Here is a 14056-nt window from a genome sequence, read left to right as displayed (position 1 = left end):
AAATACATGCAAGGCTTATTCTAATGACTTCTTTCCTCACATCTTGTAATTAATGCTTCTAAGAGGAAAAAACCTGCAAAAAAGCCCCAACATGAACAAAAGATAACTCTTATTTGCTTTTCCATCTGATAGACTTGGTATAAATGCATGGCTGTAAGCATTTCAGTGACTTCATTATTGCTAATTATTTATTAATCTTGGCGAACTTCAAAGAGGCTGTAGAGAATGTACTACAAATGCAGCAATTTGCATTCTAAGAAGAAAAAAATATATAGTGGCTCATGTGTGCAGCCTTACCTCCTCCTTGTCGACAAGTTCTCATCACTTTCACTGGTCACCAGGACTCTGCTGGATCCTCCTTGACTGGCTTCATGCATCACTTCAATCTGAATGAGAAGGACATGTTAAAACTGAAAATACTTAATTGCTGATGCTTTTATTTAGAGAACTTTAACTCTGAAAGAATAAAAACCAGATCCTACCTAACCTAGAAAGTCATTAGAAAAGTTCAAATAATTGAATTCTTGATGTGCAGAAATATCTCCTATTTATATTCTCCATCTTTGCTCAGTGTTGGCATGGAGGCATTCCTTACTCCAGGCAAAGTCATTATATTCTTGTACCACAGAAGGGGAATTATCTCCTTGTGTAGATAATTATGGGCATAATAATCTGTTCCTTAGACTCTGGAAGACTATTTTTTCATTTCCTGTCTGAAGCCAACCCAAAGAATTCACATTTCCAGAGTTCTTTGTAGAATGCCCTGTGAAGAAATGAGGGAATCCTCCGTGTGCCTCTGAGAAGTGTCAGAGTCCCAGCAGCAGTGCTGGGTGAGGCAGTGCTGGGCACAGGGGCTGTGCAGAGCCCGTGCCCAGGCTGCAACAGAGCTTTTGCACAGCTCCAGTGTTTGTTTTGATAACACTCTCACACTCCCTTGTCCGGTCTTGCAGAGTTGGATCATTTCAAGTGCTCTCCAGGCAAGTTTTAAGCAGGCTTTTCCTCCTTTTGCCTGCAGTTTTAAGAGCAGCAAGCATTACTTGCACTTACTGAAAAGCCAATCTATTCAAATTCAGTTAAACAACCCATCTGCTGAGTTTGCTGTTAATCCAAGCCAATATCTAAATCCCAGCAGAATCCAACTTCCTGAGCACTTTCATTTTTAAAGGCTGATTCTTACATTCTATATTGCTAAATTATTTAGCTGGTTGATGATAATGATGGAATCCAGTAATGAACTATCCTCATCTGAACTATTATCAGAACAATGGGAGCATAGGGAGGGGGCATAATTGCAGTGTAGTCATGGAAAGTGGATTTAAAAATTAATGAATGGATGTTTTATAAAGCCTATACCACACTGCTGCATACACCTAACTATGTGGGAGAAATGCAACTGATTACCTGCATTACTGATGAGAGTAAAACTAATTCTAAAGTCACTTTCTGTGAGTTTAGCCAAAGAGGAGACCATCTGTATGTTCCTGCTGGTAACTGTTCTGTGCTTATTGCTGAAGTTGTGGGCTATGCTGGCCATTTCAGAAAATCAACCGCATTTAATTTTTGCTTTCAGCTTCAGAGGAATAAAGATGAAATGAACAAGTCAGGGGTGTGGATAACAGACAAGTTGGGTTAAAGTAGCTTGTCCTTATCAGAGAATTAAGTTAGCAATGCTCCTTTTTTTTTTTTTAATTCTAAGTATAGGTATGTAAATATATTTATGAGGTTTTGAGTTCTCTCACAATATGAGATGTCCCCAAATTACAAGTAATCCTACCTTAATTCCACCTTTTGTCTTCTTAATGCTTTTCTTTTTTGATAAGTCCACTTCAGAAACAGTCTTTGGAGGGCAGGAAATTTCTGTAGACCTCCTGTTGGTAGCTGAAAGAGTAAAAAAGAAAGTAGAATTAGAAAATGTGCTAAAAGTTAAAATTCTACTTCCTAATAAAAGCAATGAGCAAAGGGGTAAATGAGGCCTGGCTTAGAGAACTGAGCTGTGCTGGAGCACTGATGGACTGGGTGGAACAAGGGATGAGTCCCCTTGTTCAGTGCTGCACTGTCTCAAACTGGCATCTTCAGCTCCACACTGAAAGGATTACTTTGGTTTGGCTTCCCCTGGGAAAAGCATCTTTAGGACAGCACAGGTAAATGTTAGCCAGCTGTACCAGCTTGGGTAATTGCCACTTGCATGGTGTTGCTTGTGTGGATTCCCAGGAAATTTTGTTTCTGGTAATGGTTTGCTGCTTGGTGTTGGATGAAAGGATGTTCCCTGCAAGGTTTCATTACATGAACAACTCTGAAAACAGTAATCACAGGAGTTCAGCAAGGCACAGTGACAGGTGTGTAAGGACAGAATCTGAGCATATTATTTCAGAATATGCCCTGTTGTGTCAGCTTTGGGGCCCTTGCAGGCTCTGAAAGACCCAGCTGACACTGAGGCTCCTGGACATCCTTAACAACAAAAGCACCTGTGCTGAGCCTGCTGTCCAAAGCAAAGGGTTAGACTGAACTATGAGAAGGGAAATCATACATTTGGCTTGAGTAGAAAATAATATCTGTTACAGCTTTATCTTTGTTCTAGATTGGTAATGAGTTCACAGCACGTGCAAGTACAAGGCCAACAGCACTCTTTCTCTTCTTCATTGCTGAATTTATGTTTTCACCATTCATGTCATGGGTGAAAACATGTATGACAGCCAGGTGAAATACTGAAAGAATCTGGGTCAGGCAACAAAGAACAAAATTGAGGTAAAGTCCTTTTTTATTCTGGAAAAACTATAATTGAAGAAGCACTTTTTCTAAGAATAAAAGCTGGTGCTTTCAAATGCATCTGGCAACATTTTGTTTAAGAGAGTTTCACCAAGTTTAATGTTTTGAAGTGTTGAGAGTTTTGATAGTCATTAACTTTTTCTTCTTTGGGAGAAGCTGAAGGATACAGTAAAAAAGATGAAGACTTCTTTGAATGAGGAGGACTTAGTATCAAAGGTTTGATGTAGGAGAGGTCTGAACACTTTTTTAAAAGAAACACCTTAACAAAGTTTCACATGCCCTTGTCATTTTGCATTCTTCTTTTAAAGTCGTTTTTAAAACGGCAAAAAGAAGCACATAGAAGCACCCACATTATATTCAGTTAAAAAGGCAACATATCAGTTTCACAGATGATAATAATGGAAGCTGACATTTCTTCTACCCTGTCTTTTCAACAGCCTTATCACAGAGCTGGGAAGAGAATTAATTAAAGCAGCCTGTCTCTAACTCTTCCCTAAATCTTGGATTTATCCGATGCTGAATGACATAAGGACTTGGCAATGCCCATTTCATGCCTGTTACCTCCTCACAATGACTCCATACTAGAAAGTTTCCTCAATGGAACTGTGAAATCTGGCAGTCACCAGCAGCTATAATCAACTGGTAGAGAATTCTTGTAGTTTCCAGGACTGAGCTGAAATGCAAATGTCTCTTTTTGGCTCTCCCATCACTCTTTCAGAATATACAGCAGGGGATTTGTTTTGACTTTGAACACTACTTTCAACAAATATCTTTTTCCTATCCCCAAGCAAGTTCTCCCTGAAGTAGTATTTATTCTCTCAAAGGTATTTTTATTTCACTCAAAATGTACTGACATTTTGGTACCAAGGGAACAAAAAGATGCAAGATGCAGCACATGGAAACTATTGATCCCAATTGTCAAACTTCTTCATGCCATTCTGATCTGCAGGGAGGGTGACTGCTACTGTTGGCAAAACCTGAATATTTGGTAAGTTTTCAAATGGGTCCTTTTATGTGTTTTCCCATTAATCTTTGAGTAAAGTGCCTGTAAGCATCAGCAAATTCACCCTTTTCTGTATTGATGCAGCCTGGAGTTTCTATTTAGCCATAAAGTCTCTACCACCTCATGACAAAACAGGCTGTGATCAGACATATTACACTAAAAACTATTATCTCCTGGAGCTTCTCCCAGCTTTATCCTATTTATACCTTGAAAACCAGCATTAAGAAAATAGATCTGAATCTTGGCCACCAAGATATTGTTTCATAATCTTAGCCACACTTGAATACCCTTGATAGGCTGCCAATGTCTAGTTGCCCTGTCTAAATCTGAGTTCAGTCCCTTGGATTGCTCTACAATCCAATTCACAATGGATATGCAATGGAAATTAAGGGAAGCAACAGAAATGACTTCAGAAAACATGAGGACTTTTGCTTAGAAGAGCATAGTCAGCAATACCAAGTTGTTTGGCTTATTCATTATTCAGAAAATTTCATAGCTTGAAGGAGTGGTTGATATTGGTATGAAAACTGTAGGTGAAAGCAATCAGCAGAAAAAGTGGAAATCAGTTACAACTTTGATGTCTGGATCACAACTTGCAAGCTCAGACAGCTCCAGGTGATGCAGGAAAGAGCACAGCACAGTTTAAATGAAAGATGACACATTCACAAGAAGTTAAACTGCAGGTGCTCCTTGCTCCAGCAGCAAATTTCTCAGGTCAGTTTACAATTTGAGTCTTGGCTTCTTCAGCATGACATATTTCAGAAAAGGAGACAAGATATGAAAGCAGTCAAATTCCACTGAGTCTGTTTCAGAGATGAATTTGATTCATATTGACACAGCAAACTTCCCTTGCCAATTAGACCCAGAAATGAACTGAAAACAGGAAACAAGCTGCTTTGGTTATGCTCTGGAGAATTTTTCAGTTATTGACTGGCCCATAGTCAGAGACTGCTACATGTCACTGCATTTAAGTAGTTGCTGAAGCAGTACAGAAAGAAACAGCCCAAATACCTGCCAATTATTATTGCAATAATTACTGTGGAACTGGAAATATAAGGGAAACTCCCTCATAGAATTCAGTACAGTTGGCTGTTTTGAGGTCAGTACAGTATTGTCTTGCTGAAGAAGCTAAAAATTACAATGTTGAATTGCTTACTGAAAGAATAAAGCACAGGAACAAAGGAGAACTAGAAATGATCTAATGTCTGCATGGTTGCAGAGCTGTTTTCATCCTATTGTTTCACAGTACTCCTCTGGATGATACATAATGGTAATTTCATTTTGAATTCATTAGTATTTTTAATTGCTTGATGCTGCTTTTAAAGCAAATATTGTCAAAGGACATTGTAAAGCAGAGTTTGGGTCTGTCACTTGCATTCACCTGGAGCACCACTACACTTTTCCAATGGGGCTTTAGTACGTCTTACTGTTTTTTTATGGACAAGTTGTATGACAAGTATGGAATCACTGTTGTGTTATTTAGCCCACAGAAAATGGTAAAGTGAGCTGTACTGTCCCTAAAGCTGTTAGTAAATGACAGAGACTCATGTGCTCTGTCTTGCTTTGCTCTCTCTCCACCCCTCTAAGACTGAAATAAATTCAGTGAGGAAAACTTGCTGTGCAGCTTGTGAGAAAAAGCTGTGGTTTCACCCATTCTGCCCCCTGCTCCTTTGTGGCAGGACACAGGCACCACTCTCAGGTGCTGATCTCTTACAGTGGAGGCTGCATGCCCCACTGAGGGACAGACAGAACTGTGGGCAGCTCCCAGGTGCTCAGAGACAGCTGGATTAGTTCATCTGGGTAAGTGGCTCTAAGTTAGCTCCTGCTAGAAGAAGTGCAACTCATTAGCTAGTAAGGGACCATAGCCAAGGGTTACAAATCATACTCAGCACCTGTAAGATATTTCAAGCCCCCCTCAAGTAAACACCACATTTCACATTCAGGTTTGGGGGAGGATTCCTCCATCATGTTCTCCCATCTGTTTTCTGTATGGGTTTGTGCATTCTCACTCATCACCTCCAGCAGAATTGAATTCTTTTGGCAAGAACAAGCATGGGAATAACTAGTGTGCTAAACTTTATTGGGGCTTGCTGCTCATGTACAACAGGAGCAAGAGTTTGAAGATAATTAGTGGCTTAATTGCTATTTTGAATGCTGGTGATGGCAAAACAATGTTTAGGCAGCTAAAGAAACACCAGAGCAGCTATGGTTTGTCACTTAATGGCTTAGGGCAGAAAGACTTTGCCCTTCTTAGGCAATATAATTTAGACTTCTCTCTGGCAAAATTTCTGTCAAGCCCCCTGAAAATCTGCTGAAATAAGAAGCACAGAGCAAGATTTCTGGATGTGGAATATTCTGCTACAAGGAGACACTACTTGGTTTCCTCAGACTGGCCCAAGTGTAATAGCAATCCTACAGCCACAAAACTGAAAGTATCTTTCCCTTTTTACAACTTCATTTATAGAAATATACTGAACCAGAAAACCAGTGGTTTCTCAACCATTCAGGAGTCACACACACCATCTCTTCTGAGTCAGCTAATCTCGCCACAGCCTCACTTCCCCTGCACACATCCCCCGATTCTTGCAAGAAATTCTTCCTTTATCCTCTGTCCAGATGTTATTAGTTAGTGAGTGTTATGCACTAGTGACTGTGAGGAATGCTGGACCAAATCCAATGAGCAGTTGTATACATTTAACTGAGATGGAACCAGCTTAAATTTTATTATTTAAAGAACTGAGAAGGCTTCAGCTGTGTTTTCTCCCCATGAATCTTGTGTTCCAAGTTGGCCTTCTAAGATGCTTGTATGGTGAGTCATGGATTTTCTATGTGCAATGTGCTGTTAAATATGTTATTTGTTTAACAAGCTCACAGACATTTTGACATCTCTGCTCCTGTATTTCACATTTATGTTGCCCACAAAGAACTCTCTAGGTGAATATTTTATAGCACTTTGTGCTGCCATGTTCCAACTCTTGTCAGAAAGGTAGCTAAAGCAAGACATTTTTCCTAACCATGGTCACTGAGATGGCCAAATCGCCTTTTACTGAAATTTTCCAAGAACGTGTGAGTTTGAAGGGAATAGCCTTTGGGAAAGTTTCATTTCAAAGAGTAAGAGTTTGGGAGAATTACAAGCAAATTAAAATAGATAAATGCTAACTGCAGTAATTTCTAATTGTTTGTATTATCCTTTACAGTTCTGTAGTTCATCTCTTTGTGTGGTTTGACTCTGTGGACCTACTCCAATTCACTCCATGCTAAAGTGTTTTGCATAGAAATGCAGAGAACAAATATGTAGTCAAATCATCAAAAATTATGCCCTCAAAAGTGAATCACAGCAAAAATATCAAGTGCCACTTCTTTCCTCCCAGCAGACATAGGGACAAATTTAGCTATTAGAATTCAAGCAGCTTCCACTGGGAGAAAATGGAGTTCTCCTTAAAATAAGGTGTCATATATACTACTTAAATATTTTCAAGGCTCTTATCATAAAAAGGTCAACAGAGTTTTCTGCTTTTTCAGGGTTGATCTGTGAATAACATTTAATCAAGTTCTCACAGCTAAAACATGCACCAAATACAGCTGCCACAGACTTTTCAGCATCACAGTAATTCCAGAACTAGTACTTCAGGCTTGAACAAGACTGTCCCTGCAAAATATGGAAGTCCACTTGTGAAACCAGAAGCATCAAGTAAAATTGGGATTAATGTAAAATTTTTCTTCAGAGTTTCCAGACCCATAGAAAAGTGTTGACCAAAGGAGAGTCAATTCTGAGCTGCTATTCTGGATCTTCACTGAGCTAAAAGATTGCTGAGAGTCATAAGAAACCATAAGGACATGCACATGAAACTGTGACAGTCATTTCCCCAACAGAAACCTGCCCTTTCTCTCAGATATGGTATCAGCTATGCCTGTGTGCAGAAAATCCACCTCTGCCCACACATTTGTCCATGTAAAATGAAAAGTCTGAAAGTTACAATAATGGAGTGTTTAATGTCTGAGCCTTCATATCTGTGAAGATTTTTCCATTAGCACCCTGAACTGGACTGAATTTTCCCTACTGCTCCCAGTTAGGAAAATGGAGAGTCAGCAAGGAAGAACAAAACAAAATCTATTCTGGAACAAATGTAACTTCTTTTCCTTTCACAGACCAACCACCCCAGTGCTGCCATGGTATTGTTACTCTGCTGCCTGGGGATAAAAGCCTTTCTTTCTGGTCTTCTATTTCTGTTTACCACATTTTATTGCCTTTGCTTGCCTTTCTATTTACAAAATCTAGGAACGTGGTATTTTCCTACTGTCATATTCCATTTTGCAAGCTTTTAGAAATATTCAGGTATGTCCTGGGTAAAATATGACAAATGAGTTACAAAACCTGTTTCAAGAGGGTGTCCTAAGCCTCTCTCAGTTTCCAATATGTTGCTTAATAAATTCTCCTCATAAGTAAATGCTGATTGTGCATTGATGCCATGAATGTGAAGAAAGGACACAGAGGAAAGTCCAAAAGACAGTAGCTTCAAGAAGAGCAGAATTTCAAAGCCTCATTTTCAGGCTTGTAATAGGACTCAGTGTCCCTGTTTCTATTCTCAGACATGTTTCAGAGTCAGACTGTGACACACCTTGGTGAATTCCTCAGTTTATCTTGCTTCAGTTTTCTTTCTGAAAAAAAGAGGTTAAAATACTGACCAGTATTGCCAAGTGCATTCTGAGGGAAAGGGCACTCAGGAATTCCAAAGTGTGACTCTCTGTAACAGACAACTGGATAACACCAAAGTGATTCATAAAGAATATGTGAATATACATGTACTATTCGTGGCTGTTAAAGTCACTGACTGAGAGCCCCTGGATGAGCTGTAGATACTCAGGCACTTCTATTTCTTTGCACAGAGGTACTCCTGGTCAGTCACCTCCTAGAATCTGAATGAAATGGCAGAGTCTGCTTATCAATGTCTGAACAGAACTGGGTTGCACTTTGCACCTCCTCACAACCAGAGTAGCATTTTAAAATAAATTTCAGCTACTTATTATTTTGCAACAGGACATTGAAGGCTAAGCCTTGTCACACAGTTATCCTCTTGGGTTGTATAACTGTGTACTGCAATTCAAGGGACAGAGCAAGGCAGCATCTCATGACTTTTTGTGAAAGAGCTGATGGTATGTGGGATGGGCTGTATGAACAAGAATCAAAACTTAACGCACTGTCATAAACCAGTGACTGTTCTATAAGGTTCTATCTATATCAATAATTTATTCTAAAAATCTGCAAATGTGCTAAAATGACAAGAAAGAAGTTCAAGAAACAGTTCAAGAGACTGCAGGCATAAACAGAATGGCAAGATTAGCTTTTAGCCTGAAGATGCAGTTTCAGAATTGGTAAAAGCCATCCTAAAACTGTGCTGCCACTGACAGGAACTAACTGGTTCTGACCTACTGACCCCATAACCCCATTTTCTGCAACTTTTTTTTTCCTTTGTTTCAGCACTAGTGGCCATGCAGTGAGCAATCTGATGAATGCTGTAATTAGTGCTGCTTGGAGCACTGACTGGGCTGTGTGATCTCCAGAACTCCCTGCATTTTTCTAACTCTTGCAGTGGAAGAAGAACTACTACAGTTTTGCAGTCTATTTTTTCAGTTTTTAAGGCAAATCACAACTCCAGAAAACTGACTGCCCACCCCAGTGCAAGAGGGGAGCACAGTGCTGGAGGATGGGTGTGTGGCAGAGCAGGACCTCTTCACAGGCTTTGTGTTCTCAGCTTGCCTCAAACTAAAAGAGAAGCTGAAAGTTGAGGTGGGAATTGTACATACAAAACACAGCCAGCATGGTTTGGGGGAAAAAATGTACAGATGTCAAATCAGCATGGGAATGGGGAAAAGATGATTTTCCTTTGGAAGAAAGGATGGATGAATGCTGGGGAGCAAAGGAGAACAGGGACATTGGTGTGACTTTCTGCTGGTATGCCTAGAAAGCAAAATGGTCAGGCTACTGGCCATCCATCTCAACAGGAAGATTCCTGTTGAGAAAGCAGTTTATCGAACGCTCTTTGGGCAAATTAGAGGGGTTTTTAAAGGCTTTGTACTAAAAGTTCCCCTTTTGAACAGCCCTAAAGGTTACAAAGGGACAACCTCTTCCTGCTACCAAGCACAGGGTAGCTGGTCTCCAGGATACAGTTTCTAATTAGCTTCACTCTTGTTCCTTTTGCAGGAAACAGCTATCTTAGCTAAATGCACGTGCTAACCTCAAATCAGGAACTTTCAGTAATTTCCAAACAGAAGCAATGCTCAGCTTCTATGATAGCAGAGGACAAAGTAGAAAGTGAAAGGTAGAAAATGAACTAAGGTCTATGTAGAGGGGGGAAAAAATTCCACAAATTAGTCAGTGTCACTCACTAATGGACCCTTAATTTTGCAAGTATCTGATTGAAACTTGAGGAATTATGACACTTGAAAGCCAAATATTCACATTACATTATCTGCAATATAAAAGAGGTTCACATGCTTGCATTGCAGGCTTGCATTGACTACCCTGGTGTGGGTATTTGAGAATTAACAATACAAGACACACTGAGACACAGTATGGAAATGTACTCTGCAGATTAGACCTAGGAAGAGAAACCTGGTGGGTTTTTTTGATTCACCCTTGTTGGTATGTTTGCAGTGAGAGATATTTCATATTCATTTTTACTAGCTGTTCCTACGAGGCTGACACTGCACATCAAATTCAAGTGTTCTTTCTGATAACAAAATGTTCATTCTGATAACAAAAATCAAACATGACCATGTGGACAAAACATTGGTGTGAGTCTGAAAGCAGCTGCTCAGTGCCTACCTACTGCTGCTGGTCTGGTAATCTTTGGTGATGCTCGCTTTGGGGAAGATTCAGGATGTGGAGCAACAGGTTGTACTGGCCGGGTCTGTTTGGCTGCCAGCTTCTTCAGACTGACTTGCCTCTTGTCAAACATTTCTTGCACATCTTCGAGTTTTTGTACAATTCTTTGGGCATTGGCCTTGACAAAGAAAAGGCAAACAACAAATGGTTGTCAGTGCTGGACTGAGTGAGTGAAGAAAAGACTTGTATTATCAGACTCAGACTAGAGCTGGAGATCACACTGTGCTGCAGTTTATTGCAGCCCACACACTCTGCCCAGATCACAGTCTCTCTGACCAAGACATGGTGACTCAAACTGTTCCTAGCACTGCTCTGAAGAAAATGGCGTAAGTGTTGCATGACTGCTCTTATGAGTAAAACTTACTGCCACAAATACTGACCTCTGTGCCCTTTTAGTGGAGGGAAAGAGGCATATTTTAGCAGACTCAAATATATAGCCCAGTACACTTTCATGGACAAAGCAATAGGAAATGTTTAACTTCCAAGTGAGCACATGCACATCTGAGGGGTTTTACCTTTATTTCAGGGGTGAGGATCATGTCAAACTGATTGTAGAACTCCTTTGGGTTGGAGAGCTGGTGTTCCTTAGCTGTTACCAAGAACTTCTCAATTTCAACGAGTGCAGTTTCAGCTCCCTCTTGTGACTGGCACTTGTCCACAGCTTGGGAAGCTAAGAGGTAGATTCCAGCTTCACACCATTGGCTTGCCTTCAAGGAAAAGTGGGGGAAGAAGGACTTATCATCACTGACAGTCCAAGTTGTCAGCTGTTGCTTCAACTCTATGAAAAGCAGATTTGCCCTAACATGTCATTAAAAGGGGATCAATGTTACTCATAGTATGCCTGCCCATAGATCCTGCCCACAAGTCACCCTATCAGCATGTGCAGAACTGAACTTGCTGAACTGATGCAAAGCTCCAATATTTATACTAATATTTACTGAATAAAATGGAGAAAAAACAAACAACTTTTTATTTTCATCATAATTACCTGAGCTAATAAAATCCTTCATTTTTAATAGAACCTGGCCAGAGCTGTTATCTGAGAGGGTTCACTCACCTTATCTAACTGTTTATGCAGCTCAAGAGACTTTCCCAAAATATCATACTTTTTCTTGGTCTCATTGGTAAAATCATCACAAATTCGCCTGAGTTCAACACACTTTGGTCTAATGGAGTCAACTGCATAATGGTTGTTTTGGATGAGCTGTTCTCCATGGAGAGCCAGAGACTGGGCCTTCTCCAAAGGTTCCTGTGAAATTAATGAGAAAAATCCAAAGTTAGAATTACATGCATAATAAGGAAAATCCTTCTCTGTAACACCTGCTGTAGCCTGGGGATAAAGGTTTGGAATATTAATATAGCTGATATGTCTTACTTTATATTGAATTGAAGGCCAGCTTCCATGTCAATGAGTATATTGAAATTTGTGAGGTTCCATCTGAACACCAGGAAGCACATTTTTGTTGTGAGGGTGACCAAACACTGGAAGAGGTTGCCCACTGAGATTATGGAGCCCACTTCTGTTTTCTCACATACTGGGGACGTTCATTATACAAGTTTTTCCCTACTTTTCCCCCTAGTTTTCCAAGCAATTAAATGGAAGTGCTGGGTCTGAACAACCCTGGCTTCTGGAAATTAGGATGTGTGGTTTGCAATTTAAAGTAATGACTCATGAGAAGAGAGTAAATCTGGACACAAAAAAAAAAAGGACAGTGGCAAGTGTCTAGAATACCATGTCTATAGCAGCTAGAATACTAAATTGAGAGCAAACCTGTCCTTTCTCTTCCAGATGTTTCTGTTCCTTGAGGAGGTTCTCAACTCGAGTCACACTGTCTCCAATGTCAGTAAAACCTGCTTGTGTTTCCATGAGATTATCCAATGTTAATTTTACCTAAAAAACAGCAACAACAAAAACATAAACCAAAACAAAATAAATCTACCCAAAACCCCATCACAAGATATTGATAAAAATTACAACAAACATTCTCCTACATCTCTGAGAAAAGTCTGCATCTCAAGTTTAGTCTTTCAGTTTGTTCCAAAATGGAAAATCCAAGCAATAAATAAACAAACACCTATTCTTCAAAGAGTTTCCCTGCTTCTCACTAATTAGGCCCACAAAGTTTTGGCAACTTGTAACTCCAAAGTTTATCTAACTTCAGAATCTGTATTACTCCAGTCTCTAGGCTAACAGTTGGGCTTTCTGAACTGTATTCCTTTGACTCTGGTGGGATTGGTGACTTACCATCACAGAAGAATTTATGTTTGATAACTTCACACCTAAATGCAAAATTATTTATCAAGGTAAATTTACTTATTGGTGTTCCACATTTTGCCTTCACAGTCCAGCACTTTCTTCACTGTGCCTTACTCAAGTGTTGTAAGACATCTGAAAGCTGTCAAGACTTTAATTTTTGAATATTCATTTCCTATTGCATAATGATCTTCTCTCCCAACCTCCTTTTTGGACTGCTGGTATACTCTAAGTATGGGTAGAATTTGACCTTATTTACCAGGGAAGGCTAGACAGCATGAACAAAGAAATACCTCTCTGAAATCATGTTCAAAGTGTCGAAGCTGCAGGCACTGTTCTAGTTTCAGATGATGCTTGGTCCAAAATTGATCAAAAGCCTTTTCTGTTTCATCCAACTGAGCCAACAACCTGTTAAGAAATTATAATGAATAGAATGTACTTATTTCCTATATATAATTTCTTTTAAGTTACAGTAAGTGATGGCAGAAAGCAGAGCAGGGAAATGGTGGGAAGCCCTAAACTTATCTAAGAGGGCTCTGTGTCAACACTCTCATAAGCAAAAGAGAATGAAATTTGCAGTAGGACAGGCAGGAATGTGACAGACGAGTGACAACTACATGGATCTACTGTGGCAGGTACAGTCCTGCCTCCTGATGTGCAAGAGAGACTCGGAGTTGTTCCATGTGCTGGCAGCCAAGGGCAGCTGTCATTCCCTAGCTTCCACCCAGTGCCTCAAAGACAATCCATCCCCAAATTATGCAGATTGAATATGAGGCAAATATTATTTCATGGAATGATTAAACCAGAACTCTACAACTTGTTAATTTTCTTCACCCTTCAGAAATAGGCAAGGGCTAAATAATTTTTCCCAGTCCATTAAAAACAATAGATTAGGAGCTCATAATGACTCCCATGGACATTGTTTTACTTTGTGTAAATGATGAAACATTTATTTGCAAAGACATTAATCCCAAGGTGTCATATCTTCAGTGAGTCATCCTCACAGTTTCTCAGTGGTCCATTAATTACGAAGTAGAACAGTTTTAAACAAGTAGAAAAAATGAAAAGGAAGTGTTCTCTGAATATCTTGTATTTCAATAGATGGGCATTCTTTGGGGAGATAAGGGATCAGTGCATGCTGAAATCA

The 14056-nt window shown here is 39.8% G+C and overlaps 1 protein-coding gene across 6 annotated transcripts in view; it reads right to left on the bottom strand.

The window, feature by feature from the left end:
- MCF2L2 (MCF.2 cell line derived transforming sequence-like 2) overlaps nucleotides 1-14056 on the bottom strand; it is a 151118-nt gene that overhangs the window by 76617 nt on the left and 60445 nt on the right. For all 6 annotated transcript variants that reach the window (XM_064720927.1, XM_064720928.1, XM_064720929.1 and 3 more), the window contains exons 9-15: nucleotides 13203-13317; nucleotides 12427-12546; nucleotides 11713-11904; nucleotides 11171-11362; nucleotides 10596-10773; nucleotides 1775-1878; nucleotides 298-386 (exon numbers count right to left, since the gene is read on the bottom strand). In XM_064720927.1, coding sequence (XP_064576997.1) covers nucleotides 298-386; nucleotides 1775-1878; nucleotides 10596-10773; nucleotides 11171-11362; nucleotides 11713-11904; nucleotides 12427-12546; nucleotides 13203-13317 — 990 coding nt within the window. The remainder of the gene's footprint in view (nucleotides 1-297; nucleotides 387-1774; nucleotides 1879-10595; nucleotides 10774-11170; nucleotides 11363-11712; nucleotides 11905-12426; nucleotides 12547-13202; nucleotides 13318-14056) is intronic.

The sequence above is a fragment of the Zonotrichia leucophrys genome, chromosome 9 (genome assembly GCF_028769735.1).
Source record: "Zonotrichia leucophrys gambelii isolate GWCS_2022_RI chromosome 9, RI_Zleu_2.0, whole genome shotgun sequence".
Lineage (NCBI taxonomy): Eukaryota > Metazoa > Chordata > Aves > Passeriformes > Passerellidae > Zonotrichia > Zonotrichia leucophrys.
The sequence above is the reverse complement of the archived record's forward strand: the minus strand, read 5'-3'. Positions and strand labels throughout refer to the sequence as shown.